Below are 20222 nucleotides of genomic sequence, written 5' to 3'. Positions count from 1 at the left end.
CACGGGGCACCGATGGCTTGCCGCACTCTCTTTGTACGATTTCAGCTTAAAATATCGACCAGGGATCAGTAACATTGATGCAGACACCTTTTCTCGCCTGCCTAGGGAACCCTTAATTGAGGAAGAAGAGGGAGGATGGATAGAGGTCCCTGCCTCGGAGGTGAAGACTCTGTGCCATAAACATCAAACTAATGCCCTCCCTATGCAGTGCTGTGCTGAATTCTTGGGAGCATCCAGTGAAGCGCTCCCGTTGTTGTACTGCCAAGTGACAAATATGACCCCAGATTCTCTTCCTCAACTGACTCATAATCAAGTTAGAAAAGTGCAGAAGGAGGATCGGTCGGTGGGGGTAGTCCGATGGTGGGTTAAGAGGGGCTTGAGGCCCGAGAAGAATGCATTGAGAACAGAGGAGTCTGTCCTGCTGACTCGGCATCTAGAGTCGGTAGTAGTAAGAAATGGACTACTATACCGGGAGGCAAAGCGCCAGAAGGGAGGAGTTCGTAGACAGCTGGTGTTACCCACCCGATTTCAGAGGATGGTCATGAAGTCCCTGCATGATGATCATGAATATCTTGGCATCGAGAAGACCATGGGTCTTGTGGCCGAGCGATTTTACTGGTCTCGGATGGAAGCGGATATAGAAGACTACTGCAAATCATGCTCCCGGTGTGTGTTGAGAAAAATTTTGCCTTTGAGAACTGCCCCCCTTGTGAACATTACCAGTGATGGCCCACTTGAGCTAGTGTGCATTGATTTCCTCTCCATCGAGCCTGATGAAAGTAATGTCAGTAATGTGTTAGTGGTCACTGATCATTTCACTCGATATGCCCAAGCTTACCCCACTAAAGATCAAAGGGCAATTACTGTGGCAAAAATCCCATGGGAGAAGTTCTTTGTACATTACAGGCTGCCAGCCCGCATCCATACTGATCAAGGAAGAGGTTTTGAAAGTAGACTAATCAAGGAGCTATGCGCTATCTGTGGGATCAAGAAATCCAGAACCACCCCCAAGGGGACCCTCAACCCGAGAGGTTCAACCGTACCCTTTTGAACATGTTAGGCACTTTGGATCCCAGGAAGAAAGGACACTGGAGCAGGCATGTGAGTCAGTTGGTTCATGCCTACAATTGCACCACAAATGAGTCAATGGGATACTCACCTTACTTCATGTTTGGAAGACAGACCCGGCTACCAGTGGATATCAGTTTTGGGACATCCTTTGACAACTTTAATTTGACTGCCTACTTAAAATATGTGTCCCAGCTACAAGAAGATTTGAAAAAAGCTTCCAGAGTGGCAGAACAGGTCTCTGGGTCATCAGGGAGGCGCAATAAGACTCGCTATGACTGTAGAGTTCGAGAACAAGTTTTACTGCCTGGAGAAAGAGTCCTTATCCAACTTTTGGGCCTCCCTGGGAAGCACAAGCTTGCTGATCGGTGGTGTCCTAACCCTTATGTGGTGATGGAGAAGCTGCCTGGTGTCCCGGCCTACAGAGTAAAGCCTGAGAAAGGGGGCGGAGCTGTCAAAACCTATCATCAACACCATTTGTTGCCTGTGGGACAAAACATCCCTTTACCACCATTGCCATTTCAAGGAGGTTGTACCACCCCTCTCTGCAATAGGAGAAGTTGTAGGGGTGAACCCCCACCTCAGCTTGGGGTTGCTTCAGGAATAAGTGACGGCGAGTCTGGGGATGAATGGGAAACCAACGGTCAATGGAGCTACAGATGGACCGAGGACCCATGCCCCATAGGCTCGGGCCCTGTAAACCAGACTCCTGAAGTGGAAACATGAAAAAAGGACATTTGTCAGGAGGCTAATGCGCTCTGCCCACAATTGGGGGAGAGTTCAGAAGAAGGACATTTATTGAATGAAGAAATCCATCTGGAGAAGCCCGTTTTGGAGAGACAAGAGTCGGGGGCTGAGGAGGGGCTCCCTCGGTACATACTCGTCCCAAACAGGAAGTTAGGCCACCCATGATGCTGACCTATGATAGAATGAGACATACCACTGAGGTCCCTAGGCGGATACCCCTAATTCAAATTCTGTTTGGCCTTATTTCTTGCTATCTCCTATGTGTCCAGGTGGTGATTTGTGTGCATGTAAATTTGGTGTTAGTCAGGATGCCCTAACCCCCTTTCATGTTTCAGGTGGTGAGTTCTCATATCGTGATGGGACACATTTAATGACTCACCAGGGGGAGAATGTAACACCTGCACAGGGAACTGTCAGAGCATCTACCGACATATTGGAACTTACAGACCCTAAGAAGAGTTTTGCAGTGGCTGTTAAACAGGGACCTACAGACACTAATCGTTTTTCTCCTGGGTGGCAGAAGACTACAATTCCCATGGACCCTTGTTTCAGTGAGATGATAGAGGGAGAGAGATCGAGGGACTTGGGGGAGGACGCTATGAAGAAAGTGAAAGTAAATGTGCAGAGGAGGGAGAACGTGGCTGCTGCTTGCTATGAGAGACCGAGCGGTGTGGATCTTGATTCCCTTAAGTTGCAGAGTGTGGGGGACCCCGTGGAGATACCCTTGTTGCTGGAGAGAGCAAAGATCCAGAGAGTCCTGCCGGCACTCCCATCGCATAAAGGTCTAAATCCTGCAGCCCCCAGCTGGAGTCCAAAGAATCCTCCGGCCGTTAGAGACACAGTGAGTGCCCTTCCGAGACTTGTGGTTCTATCAGCGCTATTTACAGTGAGTACATGGCAACCTAGACTATTGACAGTCACATTCATCTAAGTGCACCCACGGTTGCTACTTTGCGTGCCAACATCCGCGGCAACTGGGCCCCAACATTTGGACTGAGTCAATGCAAAAGAGGGGGAACCTGCCACATTATATTTGCAGGGTTGGAGTTGAATTAGATTGTGATATGTATATGACTTTTATAGAGCACCGTTAATTGCATTGTATGTTTATCCCTTTAAACCCACCTCAATTCTGCTGCATAGCAATAAATCTGATAAACTGTTTTACTCCTGTTTCCTGAGTGTGTACCGAGCTGTGGCAGGGGTTTCCCAAATCAGCCCCTGGCAGAAGATAACTGTCCTTCTGCAACCCCAGAGACAGAGCTCCAATCAAGATTTGGGTGGAGGCACAGCGCTCTAGAGAGGTGAGACCCCCCATAACACCCAGGGTACCGTGGTAGCCCTAAAGGGGTGTTACACTATTATATGTTTCCTCTGATTCTTCCACTCCTGGTTTTGGCTTAGATACTGATGTAAAATACTGACCAAATACTGAACATATGAATGTGGCCTTAGAGCAAGGTGTAACTTGTGGAAGGGTTTGTATGACTTGATTTGGAATAGAAAGATCCTGCATTTGAGTTTGATAGGGATTAGAACTTGGAGAGTGCTGGAGAAAGAAAGAATCAAGACGGCTGTCTTTTTACCCAAGGTACGGATTTAGGCATGCCAACCCCCAGCACCATCCAAGCCTAGAACCTATAATTCAGTATTACAGCTGTTGGATGGATAATCATTAGTGTTGAGCATTCCGATACCGCAAGTATCAGGTATCGGCCGATACTTGCTGTATCGGAATTCCGATACCGACTTCCGATATTTTTTCAATATCGGAAGTTGGCATCGGAATCGGAAGTTCAAAGTTGATTGACAGCCGAAATGACGTCATCATGATGCGCGGTGTGTGCGCATCATGATGCGCCGTCATTTCGGGCCTTCCGGGGGTCTCTGCCGGCCTGCCGGGGGGCTGTGCCGGCCTGCCGTGGGGCTGTGTGGACTGCCCGGGGTCTGTACCGGCCTGCCGGGGGGCTGTGCTGGCCTGCCGGTGGTCTGTGCACCCTGTGGGGGTCTGTACCGGCCTGCCGGGGGGCTGTGCCGGCCTGCCGGGGGGCTGTGCTGATGTCCGGGGGTCTGTGCAAGCATCGTCCGATGGGACTACAAGTCCCATCTGGCGATGCCTGCTACCATGACAGTGATTGACACATTAGCCAATGATGGGACAGTAGTAGTTCCATCATCCGGCTAATGTGTTAAATGTAAAAAAAAAACAAAAACAAACAAACAAAAAAAAAACTACATACATACTACATACATACTACATGCATGCTACATACATACTACATACATACCACATATATACTACATGCATGCTACATACATACTACATGCTACATACATACTACATATATACTACATGCATGCTACATACATACTACATACATACTACATACATACTACATGCATGCTACATACATACTACATACATACCACATATATACTACATACATACCACATATATACTACATGCATGCTACATACATACTACATGCTACACACATACTACATATATACTACATGCATGCTACATACATACTACATACATACTACATACATACTACATACATACCACATATATACTACATACATACTACATGCATGCTACATACATACTACATGCTACATACATACCACATATATACTACATACATACTACATACATACCACATATATACTACATACATACTACATGCATGCTACATACATACTACATACATACCACATATATACTACATGCATGCTACATACATACTACATGCTACATACATACTACATATATACTACATGCATGCTACATACATACTACATACATACTACATACATACTACATGCATGCTACATACATACTACATACATACTACATGCTACATACATACCACATATATACTACATACATACTACATGCATGCTACATACATACTACATGCTACATACATACCACATATATACTACATACATACTACATGCATGCTACATACAATACATACATAGACATACAGTACATATAACATAGAGTAACATACTTACCAATACTTGTCACATTGTTCCCCGAAGCCATTGTCTTCTCACATTGTGTACTGCTTCGGATCATGGGTGAGTATTTTTGTGGTTTGTTATGTTAATATTTATTCCGTAAAAGACAATGGCTTCGGGGAACAATGTGACAAGTATTGGTAAGTATGTTACCCTATGTTATATGTACTGTATGTCTATGTATGTATTGTATGAATGTATTGTATGTAGCATGTATGTAGTATGTATGTAGTATATATGTGGTATGTATGTAGCATGTAGTATGTATGTAGTATGTATGTAGCATGCATGTAGCATGCAGTATGTATGTAGCATGCATGTAGTATATATGTAGTATGTTTGTAGCATGTAGTATGTATGTAGCATGCATGTAGTATGTATGTAGTATGTATGTAGTATGTATGTAGCATGTATGTGGTATGTATGTAGCATGCATGTAGTATATGTAGTATGTATGTAGCATGTAGTATGTAGGTAGCATGCATGTAGTATGTATGTAGTATGTATGTAGTATGTATGTGGTATGTATGTGGTATGTATGTAGCATGTAGTATGTATGTAGCATGCATGTAGTATATATGTGTTATGTATGTAGCATGTAGCATGCATGTAGCATGCATGTAGTATGTATGTAGTATGTATGTGGTATGTATGTAGCATGTAGCATGCATGTAGTATGTATGTAGTATATATGTGGTATGTATGTAGCATGTAGTATGTATGTAGCATGCAGTATGTATGTTGCATGCATGTAGTATATATGTAGTATGTATGTAGCATGCATGTAGTATATATGTAGTATGTATGTAGCATGTAGTATATATGTAGTATGCATGTTGGATGCATGTAGTATATATGTAGTATGTATGTTGCATGTAGTATATATGTAGTATGCATGTTGCATGCATGTAGTATATATGTAGTATGCATGTTGCATGTAGTATATATGTAGTATGTATGTTACATGTAGTATGCATGTTGTATGTATGTAGCATGTATGTAGCATGTAATTTTTTTTTTTTTTTTTTTACATTCAACACATTAGCCGGATGATGGGACTACTACTGTCCCATCATTGGCTAATGTGTCAATCACTGTCATGGTAGCAGGCATCGCCCGATGGGACTTGTAGTCCCATCGGACGATGCCTGCACAGACCCCCGAAGCCTGCACAGACCACCGGCAGGCCGGCACAGCCCCCCGGAGCCTGCACAGACCACCGGCAGGCCGGCACAGCCCCCCGGAGCCTGCACAGCCCCCCGGCAGGCCGGCACAGCCCCCCGGCAGGCCGGCACAGCCCACCGGCAGGCCGGCACAGCCCACCGGAGCCTGCACAGACCCCCTGGCAGGCCGGCACAGCCCCCCGAAAGGCCCGTACAGACCCCAGAGAGGCTGTACAAGGCAAAAACAGGGTTTTTCTTATTCCGATACCGGAAGTCCCATAGACTTGAATGGGACTTCCGGTATCGGAATCGGCGATACCGATACTTTTTTTTTTAAGATCGGCCGATCCATTCCGATCCGATACTTTGAAGTATCGGACGGTATCGCTCAACTCTAATAATCATCCATCTTGATAAGCCAGCATTATGCATGTTTGGCTCTGCTCCCATTCCTTACCATTTCTTCTTACTACAAGGAAAGAAAAAATAACATACACATTATGTATTGGCCTATTGTTTAAATCAGGCTTTTTATGTTATATATATATATATATATATATATACACATATATATACATATAGATACACAGTATATATTATGTATATGTCCAGAAGGGGTGCGGACCTTTCTCAAGCTGTATAATAGTGCAAAGTGAGTGCTTTTTAAAGCACATAAATTATACAGGTATTCTATAACAATTATACAATATCGATTATACAAAACATGATCTAAAAAAATTGTGATACATGATCATAAAGTGCATAACAAGTGCAAAGTGCAGCAGTGTGATTCTCATTAAAGAGATATTTATATTCGCAGTTATACTGTTAATAAACGATAATTATTAGTTAGTGGCAGCTGTAAAATCATATAAAAACAAACATGACCCACCCCAATACCATTATAAGTTGCACGCCGAACATCGGCATTCTAAGCAGCACAGTGCGCAAAACCGGAGTCTTGCATATGGTATCCGGTTTACTACTGCTCATGCACTGTGATACTTCATGCAAGTCAGCGCCATCTTGGAAAAGGGCAAACTCATGCCGTCATACGTGGTCCACAGCATGTTCTTATCATCATGAGTAAAAAAATGCACTTTCGCATAAATTCTATAATTATTCAATCCTTATTAAGAGAATTTTCAAAAAACAATTATAAGTGAATATAGTGCTTTAGAGATTGCTTATAGCAAACGGGACAAACATTATTGGGGTATGTCCATAGGAGACAGGAACACTTCTCATGAACTGGGATAGGTAACCCATAACCAGATAGCCTGATGGGCTAATAAACATCACCCAATTTGAAGTCTCTATGGTGTGCTGCTTTCATCTCTGAAGGACTATTGTTGAGGTTTGGTATATGCCTGGAAGGCTTGCACCCGTTAATTAAGTTTTTCTTTTTTGTGCGGCTTTTTCAATTTTTCTTGTTTATATTATGGATATGTTATATGTATTTTTTTACATTATGGCAAAGTTTTTTTTAATTTTTTCCTATTACGTTCTTTATTACAACAAAAAAGAAACAAAATTAGGTAGGTTGCAATTATGTTACTGACCACTGGGGTTTTTAGATCAATAATTACTGTCCTTTCAGAGAGAGTTTTCAGCAAGGCTCCATATTATCATGGTCAGGATGATAATGACAGGTAACACCTCTATACACAGCTGATAACACAGGATCCACCAATCACAATAGGCGATGTTGCAGTTGACCCTGCTCTCTCCCCTTTCACAATCACCTTTGCACAAGACCTTCAATACTAAATATAGGGTTGGAGTCTGCTAATTTCAGTCATATTTCTAACTACGAAACACCACAGCTTTTCACAAAAAAACATAGTTTCTTAGCCGCCGAGAACCAAGCCGCACAGAATACTAGTCGGACAGGCGGATTCTGGCGGATTCCCCCATCCACTGACCTGGAATAACATATCTTGCCTTATACATGCAAGCAGGGAGAGACCTATCACTTCAAGGCAGCGGGCAGGGATGCCCAATGAGTCATCTAGTTTACCATGCATCTCTGTCCCTTTTAAACTATGTTTTTTTGGTGCAGTGTTTCAGAGTTAAACATATATGGCTGCAATCAGGCAGCCAGTGCCTGATCCATGTGGGCTGCTGATCAGTCAGCATGTACAGGCTTGGACTGGTCCACAGGAGAACAGGAGGATCCTCCGGTGGGCCCCTGTGCAGGAGTTAACTACCACCCACTTATATGAGCAGTAATTGGCACAATATACTTGAATCACTATGTACAGTTGTGGCCAAAAGTATTGACACCCCTGCAATTCTGTCAGATAATACTCAGTTTCTTCCTGAAAATGATTGCAAACACAAATTCTTTGGTATTATTATCTTCATTTAATTTGTCTTAAATGAAAAAACACAAAAGAGAATGAAGCAAAACATTGATCATTTCACACAAAACTCCAAAAGTGGGCCAGACAAAAGTATTGGCACCCTCAGCCTAATACTTGGTTGCACAACCTTTAGCCAAAATAACTGCGACCAACCGCTTCCGTTAACCATCAATGAGTTTCTTACAATGCTCTGCTAGAATTTTAGACCATTCTTCTTTGGCAAACTGCTCCAAGTCCCTGATATTTGAAGGGTGCCTTCTCCAAACTGCCATTTTTAGATCTCTCCACAGGTGTTCTATGGGATTCAGGTCTGGACTCATTGCTGGTCACCTTAGAAGTCTCCAGTGCTTTCTCTCAAACCATTTTCTAGTGCTTTTTGAAGTGTGTTTTGGGTCATTGTCCTGCTGGAAGACCCATGACCTCTGGGGGAGACCCAGCTTTCTCACACTGGGCCCTACATTATGCTGCAAAATTTGTTGGTAGTCTTCAGACTTCATAATGCCATGCACACGGTCAAGCAGTCCAGTGCCAGAGGCAGCAAAGCAACTCCAAAACATCAGGGAACCTCCGCCATGTTTGACTGTAGGGACCGTGTTCTCTTCTTTGAATGCCTCTTTTTTCTCCTGTAAACTCTATGTTGATGCCTTTGCCCAAAAAGCTCTACTTTTGTCTCATCTGACCAGAGAACATTCTTCCAAAATGTTTTAGGCTTTTTCAGGTAAGTTTTGGCAAACTCCAGCCTGGCTTTTTTATGCCTCGGGGTAAAAAGTGGGGTCTTCCTGGGTCTCCTACCATACAGTCCCTTTTCATTCAGACGCCGACGGATAGTACGGGTTGACGCTGTTGTACCCTCGGACTGCAGGGCAGCTTGAACTTGTTTGGATGTTAGTCGAGGTTCTTTATCCAACATCCGCACAATCTTGCGTTGTAATCTCTTGTCAATTTTTCTTTTCCGGCCACATCTAGGGAGGTTAGCCACAGTGCCATGGGCTTTAAACTTCTTGATGACACCGCACAGTAGACACAGGAACATTCAGGTCTTTGGAGATTGACTTGTAGCCTTGAGATTGCTCATGCTTCCTCACAATTTGGTTTCTCAAGTCCTCAGACAGTTGTTTGGTCTTCTTTCTTTTCTCCATGCTCAATGTGATACACACAAGGACACAGGACAGAGGTTGAGTCAACTTTAATCCATGTCAACTGACTGCAAGTGTGATTTAGTTATTGCCAACACCTGTTAGGTGCCACAGGTAAGTTACAGGTGCTGTTAATTACACAAATTAGAGAAGCATCGCATGATTTTTCGAACAGTGCCAATACTTTTTTCCACCCTCTTTTTTATGTTTGGTGTGGAATTATGTCCAATTTGGTTTTAGGACAATTCTTTTTGTGTTTTTTCATTTAAGACAAATTAAATGAAGATAATAATACCAAAGAATTTGTGTTTGCAATCATTTTCAGGAAGAAACTGAGTATTATCTGACAGAATTGCAGGGGTGTCAATACTTTTGGCCACAACTGTACCGACAAAGACGGCATCTTATATATTTAACAATCTACCCAGTTCATTGTTATGCAAATTTGTGATTGAGGATAATATCACATTTGCATTTAGTTGAAAAGTGGGGCCCTGGAGCTAGTTACTGGTGGGCCCTTGGCACCTCAGTCGGACACTAGGTCTGTATCAGCTGTCAGGTTCCCTTTAGGTAATGTACATTTATGCAGCCTTATTTTGTAAGAATCAATTAGACCAAAACGATTGGAAGCTCCTAAGGGCAAGATTTTCTACTGTATTTAACTGGTTAGCTATGTGCTTTTATTGTCTCGAAATGTGTAAAATGGTTTCTTTATGCTGTTGTTATAAATGTTTTTACTGTGGCGCAGAAAACGTGGTTGGCATTTTATCATAATTTTATAAAACATTTAATGTCTAGTGCAATTACTTTAGCCAGTACAAACCAATTCAATTAATTTCAGTAAAACAATGTAATAAAAGTGTTTAATACTCATGAGTAGATAATCTAACACATGGTAATCCAAGAAATACGAATTATGCATCAAAGACATACATACCAGATCCTACCTTTATGATTTAATAATTTTACAATCATATTTGATTTTTTTTTCTTGTTCTTGTTTCCTTGTTCCTACATCTTCCTCTCTGCTGATAAATTTATTTAATACTATAATTACAAAACTTTTTCATATCAGTTGGACGAGTTTGTCTTCATCACCTCCTGGTAGAGAGCCTTTGAAGCAGCCATTAACCTTTCAGTGAAACACTATCTGTATTTCCCATGAGTTTACCACCCCCTCCAGCCTGTGAATACACAACAGCGTCTCGTCTTCATTACCTGCACAGCCTACGGATAAGGTCTTCAGAGCGTCGTCCAATTCGGTGTGGGAAGTCTACCTTTTCAATGCCTTTTAACACCATGTTGTAAATCTTGATGGGATCTGTTCCAGAGAATGGAGGGCTAAGAAACAGAAAAAAAAAAACTTGTAAAAATGTTATACTTTCTTAGGCAGACAATATAAGCGGTGACGTCACTGAGCCTGTGCGTGCTGCTTCCCATTCATTCCCCAGTAGTTTACAGCCTGAGTGATCGCATTAGCTCTGCCTGTAAACTTATTAACCCCCAGAGATGGATTTACGCCGTGGGACTTGACTGAGCGCAGGACAGGTATGCTATATTGTTGGTTTGTTTTTTAAATTTTTTTACAGGTGATTAATGGCTTCAAGATGGGATTAGTAGTCTAATAAAGATGGGAAAAATGTGTGGTGTATTATTTCAATAAAAGACTTTATTCTTAATGTGTGTGTGTTTATTTAACACTTTTCTTACTATAGGATTAGTAATGGATTAGTGTCTTATTGACACCTCTCCATTACCAAGCCGGGCTTAATGTCACCTTACAATAGCAAGGTGACATTAACCCCTTATTAACCCACTTGTCACCGCTACAGGGCAAATGGGAAGAACCCGACAAAGCACCAGAATAGGCGCATTTAATAGATGCGCCTTTTCTGGGCAGCTGCGGGTTGCTGTTTTTAGGATGGGGGGCCCCTTATTAATGGCCCCTTACTAGCCTGAGAATAGCAGTATGCACATGTATAGTTTTGCCGGGCTGGTTAAAAAAAATAAGGGGACCCCACGTTAGTTTGTTTTCATTCATTCTTCCCTGCTCAAGCTGTTGCCGGCAGAGCAGGGGAGAATGACAGCTGAGTTCAGCACCACATGCAGGGGAACAGCGGCTTACAGTAGCTGCTTCTTCCCCTGCAGCCGTCCGTGTGGTACTGATGCGGCACACAGGTGGCATACGTGCGCCACACGGATGTGCCATGTGTACACACGGACACACGGACATGGATATCTCCGGTACCGGAAATATCTGGACGTGTGAAACCACCCTTAATACTTCTTTACTCTATAAGTACATATGTGTACACATATAACGCCTCTTTTCTCTTTCCTTTTATTCATGGCCCAGTGTATTTCCTATCCGTGACTTTCTATGTCTTATTTATTAGTGTCCTGCTCATACATATTTTTCTTTGCTCACTTCATTTATGCCCCGCTGTACCACTTATCTCCTTACAACCAGCAGCACGCATGTGCCGCCATGGCCGAGAATGCTACAGACACTTACATATGGAACCTTGGGTTTTTCCAACAATCTTCTGCCAGCACATGCACAGATATCACGATTCGACTGGCAAGTGACTTGTGACCAGGGGCACCTTTCCTGGCCCTAACACTAGGGTGTGCTCTAGCTCGCCCTGTTCCCTGGGATACTCCAGATGGCGGGCGCTACTGTGCACCACAGTACACCAACCCGACAGACAGGGTAACACAGACAAGGGTAAACTGAAAACTCACACGCACAAAATATACACTCACATATAACAGAAGTATTCACCAGGGTGTGTAGGGAGGGGGAAGAAAGCAAAACAGGAAAGGATAAGGATTTCAAAAGCGTACAAACCAGGCAACAGTCGCTAATAAATTCCTCCAGCACTCCTTCACAAAACCCACTTCTATCTCTCATATTTCTTGCAGCAATGCTAACTCAGACAAGGACTTAGTAATCGAGCCCAGATTTTATAGGGGAAAGGAGTGGCTAACCAAGCACAGCTGATTACAGGAATTTCCAACATGGCCGTCTAACCCCTGTTCTGCTGAAAGATATAAACACTTTAATACACTGCAATCTTTTGCTCCGTTGTGGTATCCACATGACAGGAGATCACTGCACTAGATGTCGGCCACTGTGATACTAGAAGAATCGCTGATTACTTCTACTCGGGGCTCATAAGAGCGTGCACTCACACCGAGCAGTACCTGAGCACACGTGGACATTACATCTCGTTACCAGGGAACTCCGAGTCTTACAGGTAAAGCACTTAACCTGTTCCTTTTGACACAATAACCCACTATTTTTGCTATTGTGATGAGATAACCATTCATTTTTTTTAATTTATTACTCTGTGCGTGTTACTATTATGTCTCATCCAATTAATGCTGTAAAACCATGGTAGGGAATATTTTTCAGGAAACACAATGTATTTGTGTACCTTATGTGCATATGCATGTGCATATTTTATATATTAGTAGGTGTGAATGCAGTAGGGGCATGATGGGCATCGTTAGCACATGACAATGACAGGGACTCATTTTGCTGTCAGTGTCTGCCCCTGATTTATACTGTAGGAAGGTCATTGATTGTTTAGGCTATATGGTTCTGTGTGTGAAATATTGTTTTAATGGCAAAAACGTCAGTATTTTCTATATGTTTATTATGGTAAAGAAAAGTTAAATAGGCTCAGGAAAAAAGTGTTTTTATACAAACTATAATCAGATCACACACACTACGGTGTTGTCAACACTTGAATGAGGCTGAGCGCAATATCAGACAACTTATGGACAAGATAGGCAGTGTTTCTGTAATAAACAAAATGAGCTCTAAATGAGCTTGGAATTAAATATTGAAAAATATCTTCGTTTCTAATTTTGATAATAAGAGTTGGACCTTTTTTCTTACAAAGTTTACTTAAGTACAAGCTTTCAGAATAATCTTGCAATAACATAAGCTATTATTATGTGTGCTAAATGTACCTTACAACTCCGCAGCTGTTACTTGTTGAAAAATAATAAAAACAATCTTCTACATTAATGCATGCTGAATACTTGTTCGTTTTTGCCCCATTTTCACAGCTTTTATTATTGCATGTCTTGTCTCCCACATTCTACTTGTATAATTAGGCAAATATTTATGTTAAAGTTTCTTTAAAAGAATTTAGCAGATCAGGGTGGAAGTTTTATGAATTTCAATATGCAATGTGCCTCACATGGATAGTTTAAATATATATGTAGATAAGTCTTTTATTATTATAACACAATGACAAAAAAATCCATCCTGCCTTCAAAATAAAAAACACATTGAGTATGATAAATGTGCATTAAACCAATAATATCAAATAATTTTCCATATAAAAGTCATATTAGTGATGAGCGATTATACTTGTTGCTCTGGTTTCCCCGAGTTTGCTCGGGTGTTCTCCAAGTATTTTGTAGTGCTCGGAGATTTAGTTTTTGTCGTCTTAGGTGTATGATTTGCGACTGCTAGACAGGCTGAAACAGGGGAGGACACTGATAGTTTGGGGCCCCTGTGCAAGAAATGTATTAGGGCCTCCTTCCTTTTATGGTGACAAAGCTACATATATATTTTTATATATATACAGTATATATATATATATATATATATATATATATATATATATAGACACACACATACATGTATATATATTACATAGTCTCCTTTATTATGTATATTGCTGTCCCCTATTATACAGTGCCCTCTCTTGCTATATACAGTACCGTCCCTTGCATATTGGATTATATAGAGCCCTGTTTTTTTATTACATACCGTCCTGTCTTGTTAGCTGTATAATGCATTGATGGCTGATGGAGCATAGGAAAGCTTCTTTTCTAATGGAGGAGCTGATGCACTGGTCGTCTGGTCACCGGCTCCTCCATCAGCAGTCATTTTATATCTAAAAAGAGAGGGGACTATGTAATAAAAGAGAGCACTGTGAATAACAAAATTAACAAGTATACTCTATGTATGTGACAGCACTGTACATAACAGCAGAGGAAGCTATGTAATAAGGGACGGCACCATATACTGTATAACTAGAGAGGATGGTATGTAATAAGGGATGGTGTTATACATAATAGAAGAGGAAACTATTTAACTAAGGATGGTGTTATATAGAATTAGTGAGCACACTATATACTAAGGGACTGTGTTAGACATAATAAGCGGTAACAATGTCTTCCTCCACCTCCCCCTGTTCCTAAGTCCATTATAAGTCCCCCTTCCTCCCATCCCAATCCCCCCCACCCCTCATGTCCTCCTCCCCCGCATCCCATTATTATCCTCTCCCCATCATCATTGCCCTCTTCACCACCTCCATCATTGACTTCTCCCCATCATTGACTTCTTCCTCACCATTGCTTTCTCCCCAGCCACCCCATCAGTGCCAATTCCATCACTTCCATCATTTCCTCCTCCCCCACCACCCCCATTATTGCCCTTTCCACCACTTCCATCTTTGCCTTCTCCCCACCACCCCCATCATTGCCTTCTCCCCATCACCCCCATCATTGCCCTCTCCATCACCCCCATCATTGCCTTCTCTCCATCACCCCCATCATCTCCATCATTACCTTCTCCCCATCATTATTATTATTTATTGTTATATTATTATTATTTATTGTTATAGCGCCATTTATTCCATGGCGCTTTACATGTGAGGGGGGTATACATAAAAACAAGTACAATAATCTTAAACAATACAAGTCATAACTGGTACAGGAGGAGAGAGGACCCTGCCCGCGAGGGCTCACAATCTTCAAGGGATGGGTGATAATACAGTAGGCGAGGGTAGAGCTGGTCGTGCAGCGGTTTGGTCGATCGGTGGTTACTGCAGGTTATAGGCTTGTCGGAAGAGGTGGGTCTTCAGGCTCTTTTTGAAGGTTTCGATGGTAGGTGAGAGTCTGATATGTTGTGGTAGAGAGTTCCAGAGTAGGGGTGATGCGCGAGAGAAATCTTGTATGCGATTGTGGGAAGAGGAGATAAGAGGGGAGTAGAGAAGGAGATCTTGTGAGGATCGGAGGTTGCGTGCAGGAAAGTACCGGGAGACGAGGTCACAGATGTATGGAGGAGACAAGTTGTGGATGGCTTTGTATGTCATGGTTAGGGTTTTGTAATGGAGTCTCTGGGCAATTGGGAGCCAGTGAAGGGATTGACAGAGGGGAGAAGCTGGGGAATAGCGGGGGGACAGGTGGATTAGCCGGGCAGCAGAGTTTAGAATAGATTGGAGGGGTGCGAGAGTGTTTGAGGGGAGGCCGCAGAGCATGAGGTTGCAGTAGTCAAGGCGAGAGATGATGAGGGCATGGACTAGGGTTTTTGCAGATTCTTGGGTGAGGAATGAACGGATGCGTGAAATATTTTTGAGTTGAAGTCGGCAGGAAGTGGAAAGGGTTTGGATATGTGGTTTGAAGGAGAGATCAGCATCAAGGATTACTCTGAGGCAGCGAGCTTGTGGGACTGGGGAGAGTGGGCAGTCATTTACTGTAATTGATAGGTTCGTAGGGGGGGTCACGTGAGATGGGGGAAAGATGATGAATTCTGTTTTGTCCATGTTGAGTTTCAGATATCTAGTGGAGAAGAAGGATGAAATAGTGGACAGACATTGAGGGATTCTGGTTAGTAGGGAGGTGATATCTGGTCCAGAGATGTAGATCTGTGTGTCATCAGCATAAAGATGATATTGAAAGCCATGAGATTCTATGAGCTGTCCCAGGCCAAAGGTGTAAATAGAGAACAGCAGGGGCCCTAGGACTGAACCTTGTGGGACTCCGACAGATAGGGGGCGAGGTGAGGAGGTGGTGTGTGAGTGGGAGACGCTGAATGTCCGGTCTGTTAGGTATGATGAGATCCAGGAGAGGGCCAAGTCTGTGATGCCGAGGGATGAGAGGGTCTGTAATAATAGGGAATGGTCCACTGTGTCAAAGGCAGCCGACAGGTCCAGGAGGAGGAGGACAGAGTAGTGTCGCTTGCTCTTGGCAGTTAAGAGGTCATTGGTGACCTTAGTAAGGGCAGTTTCAGTGGAGTGGTGTGACCGGAAGCCAGATTGTAAGCGGTCGAAGAGGGAGCAAGAAGAGAGATGGGAGGACAGTTCAAGGTAGATGTGTTGTTCCAGTAGCTTGGAGGCGTATGGGAGAAGTGATATAGGGCGATAGCTAGATGCAGAGGATGGGTCAAGAGAGGGCTTTTTGAGGATAGGTGTGATGGAGGCATGTTTAAAGCTTGAGGGGAAAACACCAGTTGTTAGTGATAGGTTGAAGAGATGGGTTAGGGTTGGGATGAAGACTGTGGTGAGGTTTGGGATGAAGTGGGATGGGATCGGGTCGAGTGCACAGGTGGTGAGATGTGATCTTGAGAGTAGAGTGGAGAGTCGATCTTCTGTAATGGTGGAGAAGTTGGTTTTGAAGGTGGAGGGCTGGGAAGTCGGGAGGAAGGGCTCTGGGGGTTGTTGACCAAAACTGTCCCTGATGTTATCAATTTTCTGCTTGAAAAATGAGGCAAAGTCTTCAGCTGAGATGAGTGGGGAGGGAGGAGGTGCTGGGGGGCGGAGGAGAGAATTGAAGGTGTTGAATAACTGTTTAGGGTTGTGAGACAGGGAGGATATGAGAGATGAGAAGTAGGTTTGTTTAGCTGTGGCGAGTGTGGTCTTGAAAGTAGTGAGGGACTGTTTGAATGCGATGAAATGCTCGTTGGAGTGGGATCTTTTCCATCTGCGCTCAGCAGCCCTGGAAGCTCGCCTCAGCTCTTTGGTCAGGCTGGTGTGCCAGGGCTGTCTGTTGATTTTGCGAGTTTTGGTATGTGTAAGTGGGGCAGCGGATTCCAAAGCTACAGCTATTGTGGTGTTATATAGAGCGGCAGCGTCATCCGCATTGTGTAAGGAACTTATATCTGTAAGAGGGAGGAGGGATTCGGAGAATGAGTGTAGGTCAAGGTGTTTAAGATTCCTGCGAGGGTGTGAAAGTTTGTGGGGTGGGGATTGTAGACATGGAGTGAAGAGGGAAGAGAATGTGAGCAGGTTGTGGTCAGAGAGAGGAAGAGGTGAGTTAGAGAGGTTAGATAGGGAGCAGAGGCGGGTGAAGATGAGGTCCAGTGTGTGGCCATCTTTGTGGGTGGCTGTAGAAGACCATTGAGTGAGGCCGAAGGAGGAAGTGAGAGATAGAAGTTTAGTGGCAGCTGAGAGGGAAGTGTCAATGGGGATGTTGAAATCGCCCATGATGATAGTAGGGATGTCCGCGGAAAGGAAATGAAGTAACCAGGTGGTGAAGTGGTCAAAGAAGGTGGTGGCTGGCCCTGGGGGGCGGTAGATGACAGCCAGTTGGAGGTTGGAGGGGGAGTAGATGCGCACAGAGTGCACCTCAAAGGAAGGGAGGGTAACAGAGGGTGGCAGTGGGATTGGGGTGAAGGAGCAGGTATCTGACAGGAGAAAACCAACTCCTCCACCATGTTTGCTGCTGGGGCGGGGGGTGTGAGAAAGGTGGAAGCCGCCATACGAAAGTGCAGCAGGAGAGGCTGTGTCAGAAGGGGTGAGCCAGGTTTCGGTGATGGCGAGGAAGGAGAGTTTGGTAGTAACAAAAAGATCATGGATGTAGGAAAGCTTGTTGCAGACAGAGCGAGCGTTCCACAGAGCTCCTGTTAGTGGGACTGGGGAAGCGGGGGCTGGGTGAATGGGTATAAGGTTGGAGAGGTTACGGAAGGTTGTGATAGAGCGTGGATGGGAGGTAGAAATGACTGTGGGAATGTGGTGAGGAGGACCAGGATTTGGAGAGATATCACCAGCAGTGAGAAGGAGCAGAGAAAGTGTTAGCAGGTGGGAGCAGGAGAGGGCATGAGGGGGCTGTCTGTGTTTGGAGACAGAGGATTGTATGTTAAGGAACAGTTTTGAGGCGGAGGTGAGGTGGATGGGGAGGATTGAAGAAGAGATGAACAGTTCCTTACTAGGAGTAGGGATTAGGGGAATTAGCAGAAAGTGAAGGATTATTGGGGTGAAAGTGAAAACAAACAGAAACATTGTTTACAGTGACTGTGTCCAGTTACCTTCAGTTCCCTTCTGGTTCAATTCTGGTTTTAATTCTTAAATTAATCTTCACACTTCTAGCACACACTTATAGCAATCACAATGCAGACTGAAGTCTATGCAGACTTGTACTCTGCAATATATGTACAACTAAGTGCAGTCAGGAGTGAAGCAGAGAGGAGTGGTCTCTGCTCATCTTGGCCAGACAATTAAGAGTGGACCAGATGTATATGATCAAGCCAGAGTAAACAAGGTCATAAATAACACTGGGGTAAGCTGGGGTTAGCTGAAAGGCATACCATGTGAATGCTAGGTGCAGAGGCAAGTCTATGTGCAAAGCTGGGTGACGCACTGTGTGTCCTTCATAGACAGACAGCAGGAGAGCAGGAGAGCTGGGTGGATGGACATACCATGTGAATGCTAGGTGCAGAGGTGCAATCATTCCCATCATTTCCTTCTCCCCATCACCACCATCATTGCCCTCTCCTCTACCTACACATACACAGACAAACACAGCAACATTCACCTGTCTGCACATTCCCCCGCAGCGTTACACATGCACACACCCACACACATCACCACTCATCATTACACACACACACAACACACGTACATTCAAAAACACACACACACACATTCAGCACCTCTCACCTGTCCACACCGCAGGCACTCCCACAGCATCAGCGGCACCTGAGTTTCCTCTCCCTGCCACAGCCGGCCGCTGAATGATGACATCATCCAGCAGTGCTGCTGTCTGTGAGAGAGGAAGCGCAGGCACCAGGCAGGAAGGACGGATCACTGCAGCTCCACTGCTATCTTCTCTTCTAGGCAGCAGAGCTGCAGGGATCTCTCCCTGCCCACCGCATATGAGGGCAATCTGGCCAGGGGCCCCCCAGAGCCTCAGGGCCGGATACACAGGCCAGATTGCCTTCATTATTAGCCACCCTGCAGGGCCCCCCCTCCACCTCCGGGCCCCGATGCAGCCGCATAGGCTGCACATGCGGTATGTCCGCCCATGGGCTGAATACATGTGAGGAATGCCTGTTTATTAGGAAACTCCCACCTGTATTCAGCTTGTCTAACAGCTGCAAATCATGCAGCTGAGACGACAAAAACTAGATCTCCGAGCATGCCAAATTACTTGGAGATCACCTGAGCAACAATGCTACTTGCCCATCACTAATAATGTTCAATACCATGCAAAAGCCTAGGCAAAAGTAGAAAATATTCTGTAAAGCATGAATAGAAGTGTTAAGAGATAAATATAAAGCAAATAAATATTTGTATTGGTCATCCTTCATCTTCAAAACAGAGTAAATTTTTATAGGTACACTTACTCAGTTTTTGAAGGAACTCGGCAGGGAGGTTGTTTCCAAACATCCTAGAGAACTAACCACAGATCTTCTATGGCTGCAGACTTTTACAAAACCCTATGTTTATTCAGCGAATTGCAGCCAGACTCAATGATGTTGTAATCAGGGCTCTGTGGGCATATAACATCATTTCCTGGACTTCTTGTTCTTCTTCACACAGAAGATAATTCTTAATGACAATGGCATTGGCTGTAGGTATGGTGATGTTGTTCTGCTGCAGAATACATTTGGAGCTAATCAGAAGCCTCCCTGATGGTATTGCATGATCTAAAAGTATTTGCCTTTATTTCTCAGCCCTGAGGACACC

The 20222-nt window shown here is 43.9% G+C and overlaps 1 protein-coding gene across 1 annotated transcript in view; it reads right to left on the bottom strand.

Moving 5' to 3' along the window:
* LOC141072848 (cGMP-dependent protein kinase 2-like) overlaps window positions 1-20222 on the bottom strand; it is a 323665-nt gene that overhangs the window by 67612 nt on the left and 235831 nt on the right. Inside the window, exon 16 of the mRNA XM_073560030.1 lies at window positions 10729-10851. Within this exon, the coding sequence (XP_073416131.1) occupies window positions 10729-10851 (123 nt within the window). The remainder of the gene's footprint in view (window positions 1-10728; window positions 10852-20222) is intronic.

The sequence above is a fragment of the Dendrobates tinctorius genome, unplaced genomic scaffold, assembly GCF_039654945.1.
Source record: "Dendrobates tinctorius isolate UK_male_01 unplaced genomic scaffold, ASM3965494v1 ptg000292l, whole genome shotgun sequence".
Taxonomy (NCBI): Eukaryota; Metazoa; Chordata; class Amphibia; order Anura; family Dendrobatidae; genus Dendrobates; species Dendrobates tinctorius.
This window is presented reverse-complemented; position numbering and strand designations above follow the sequence as displayed.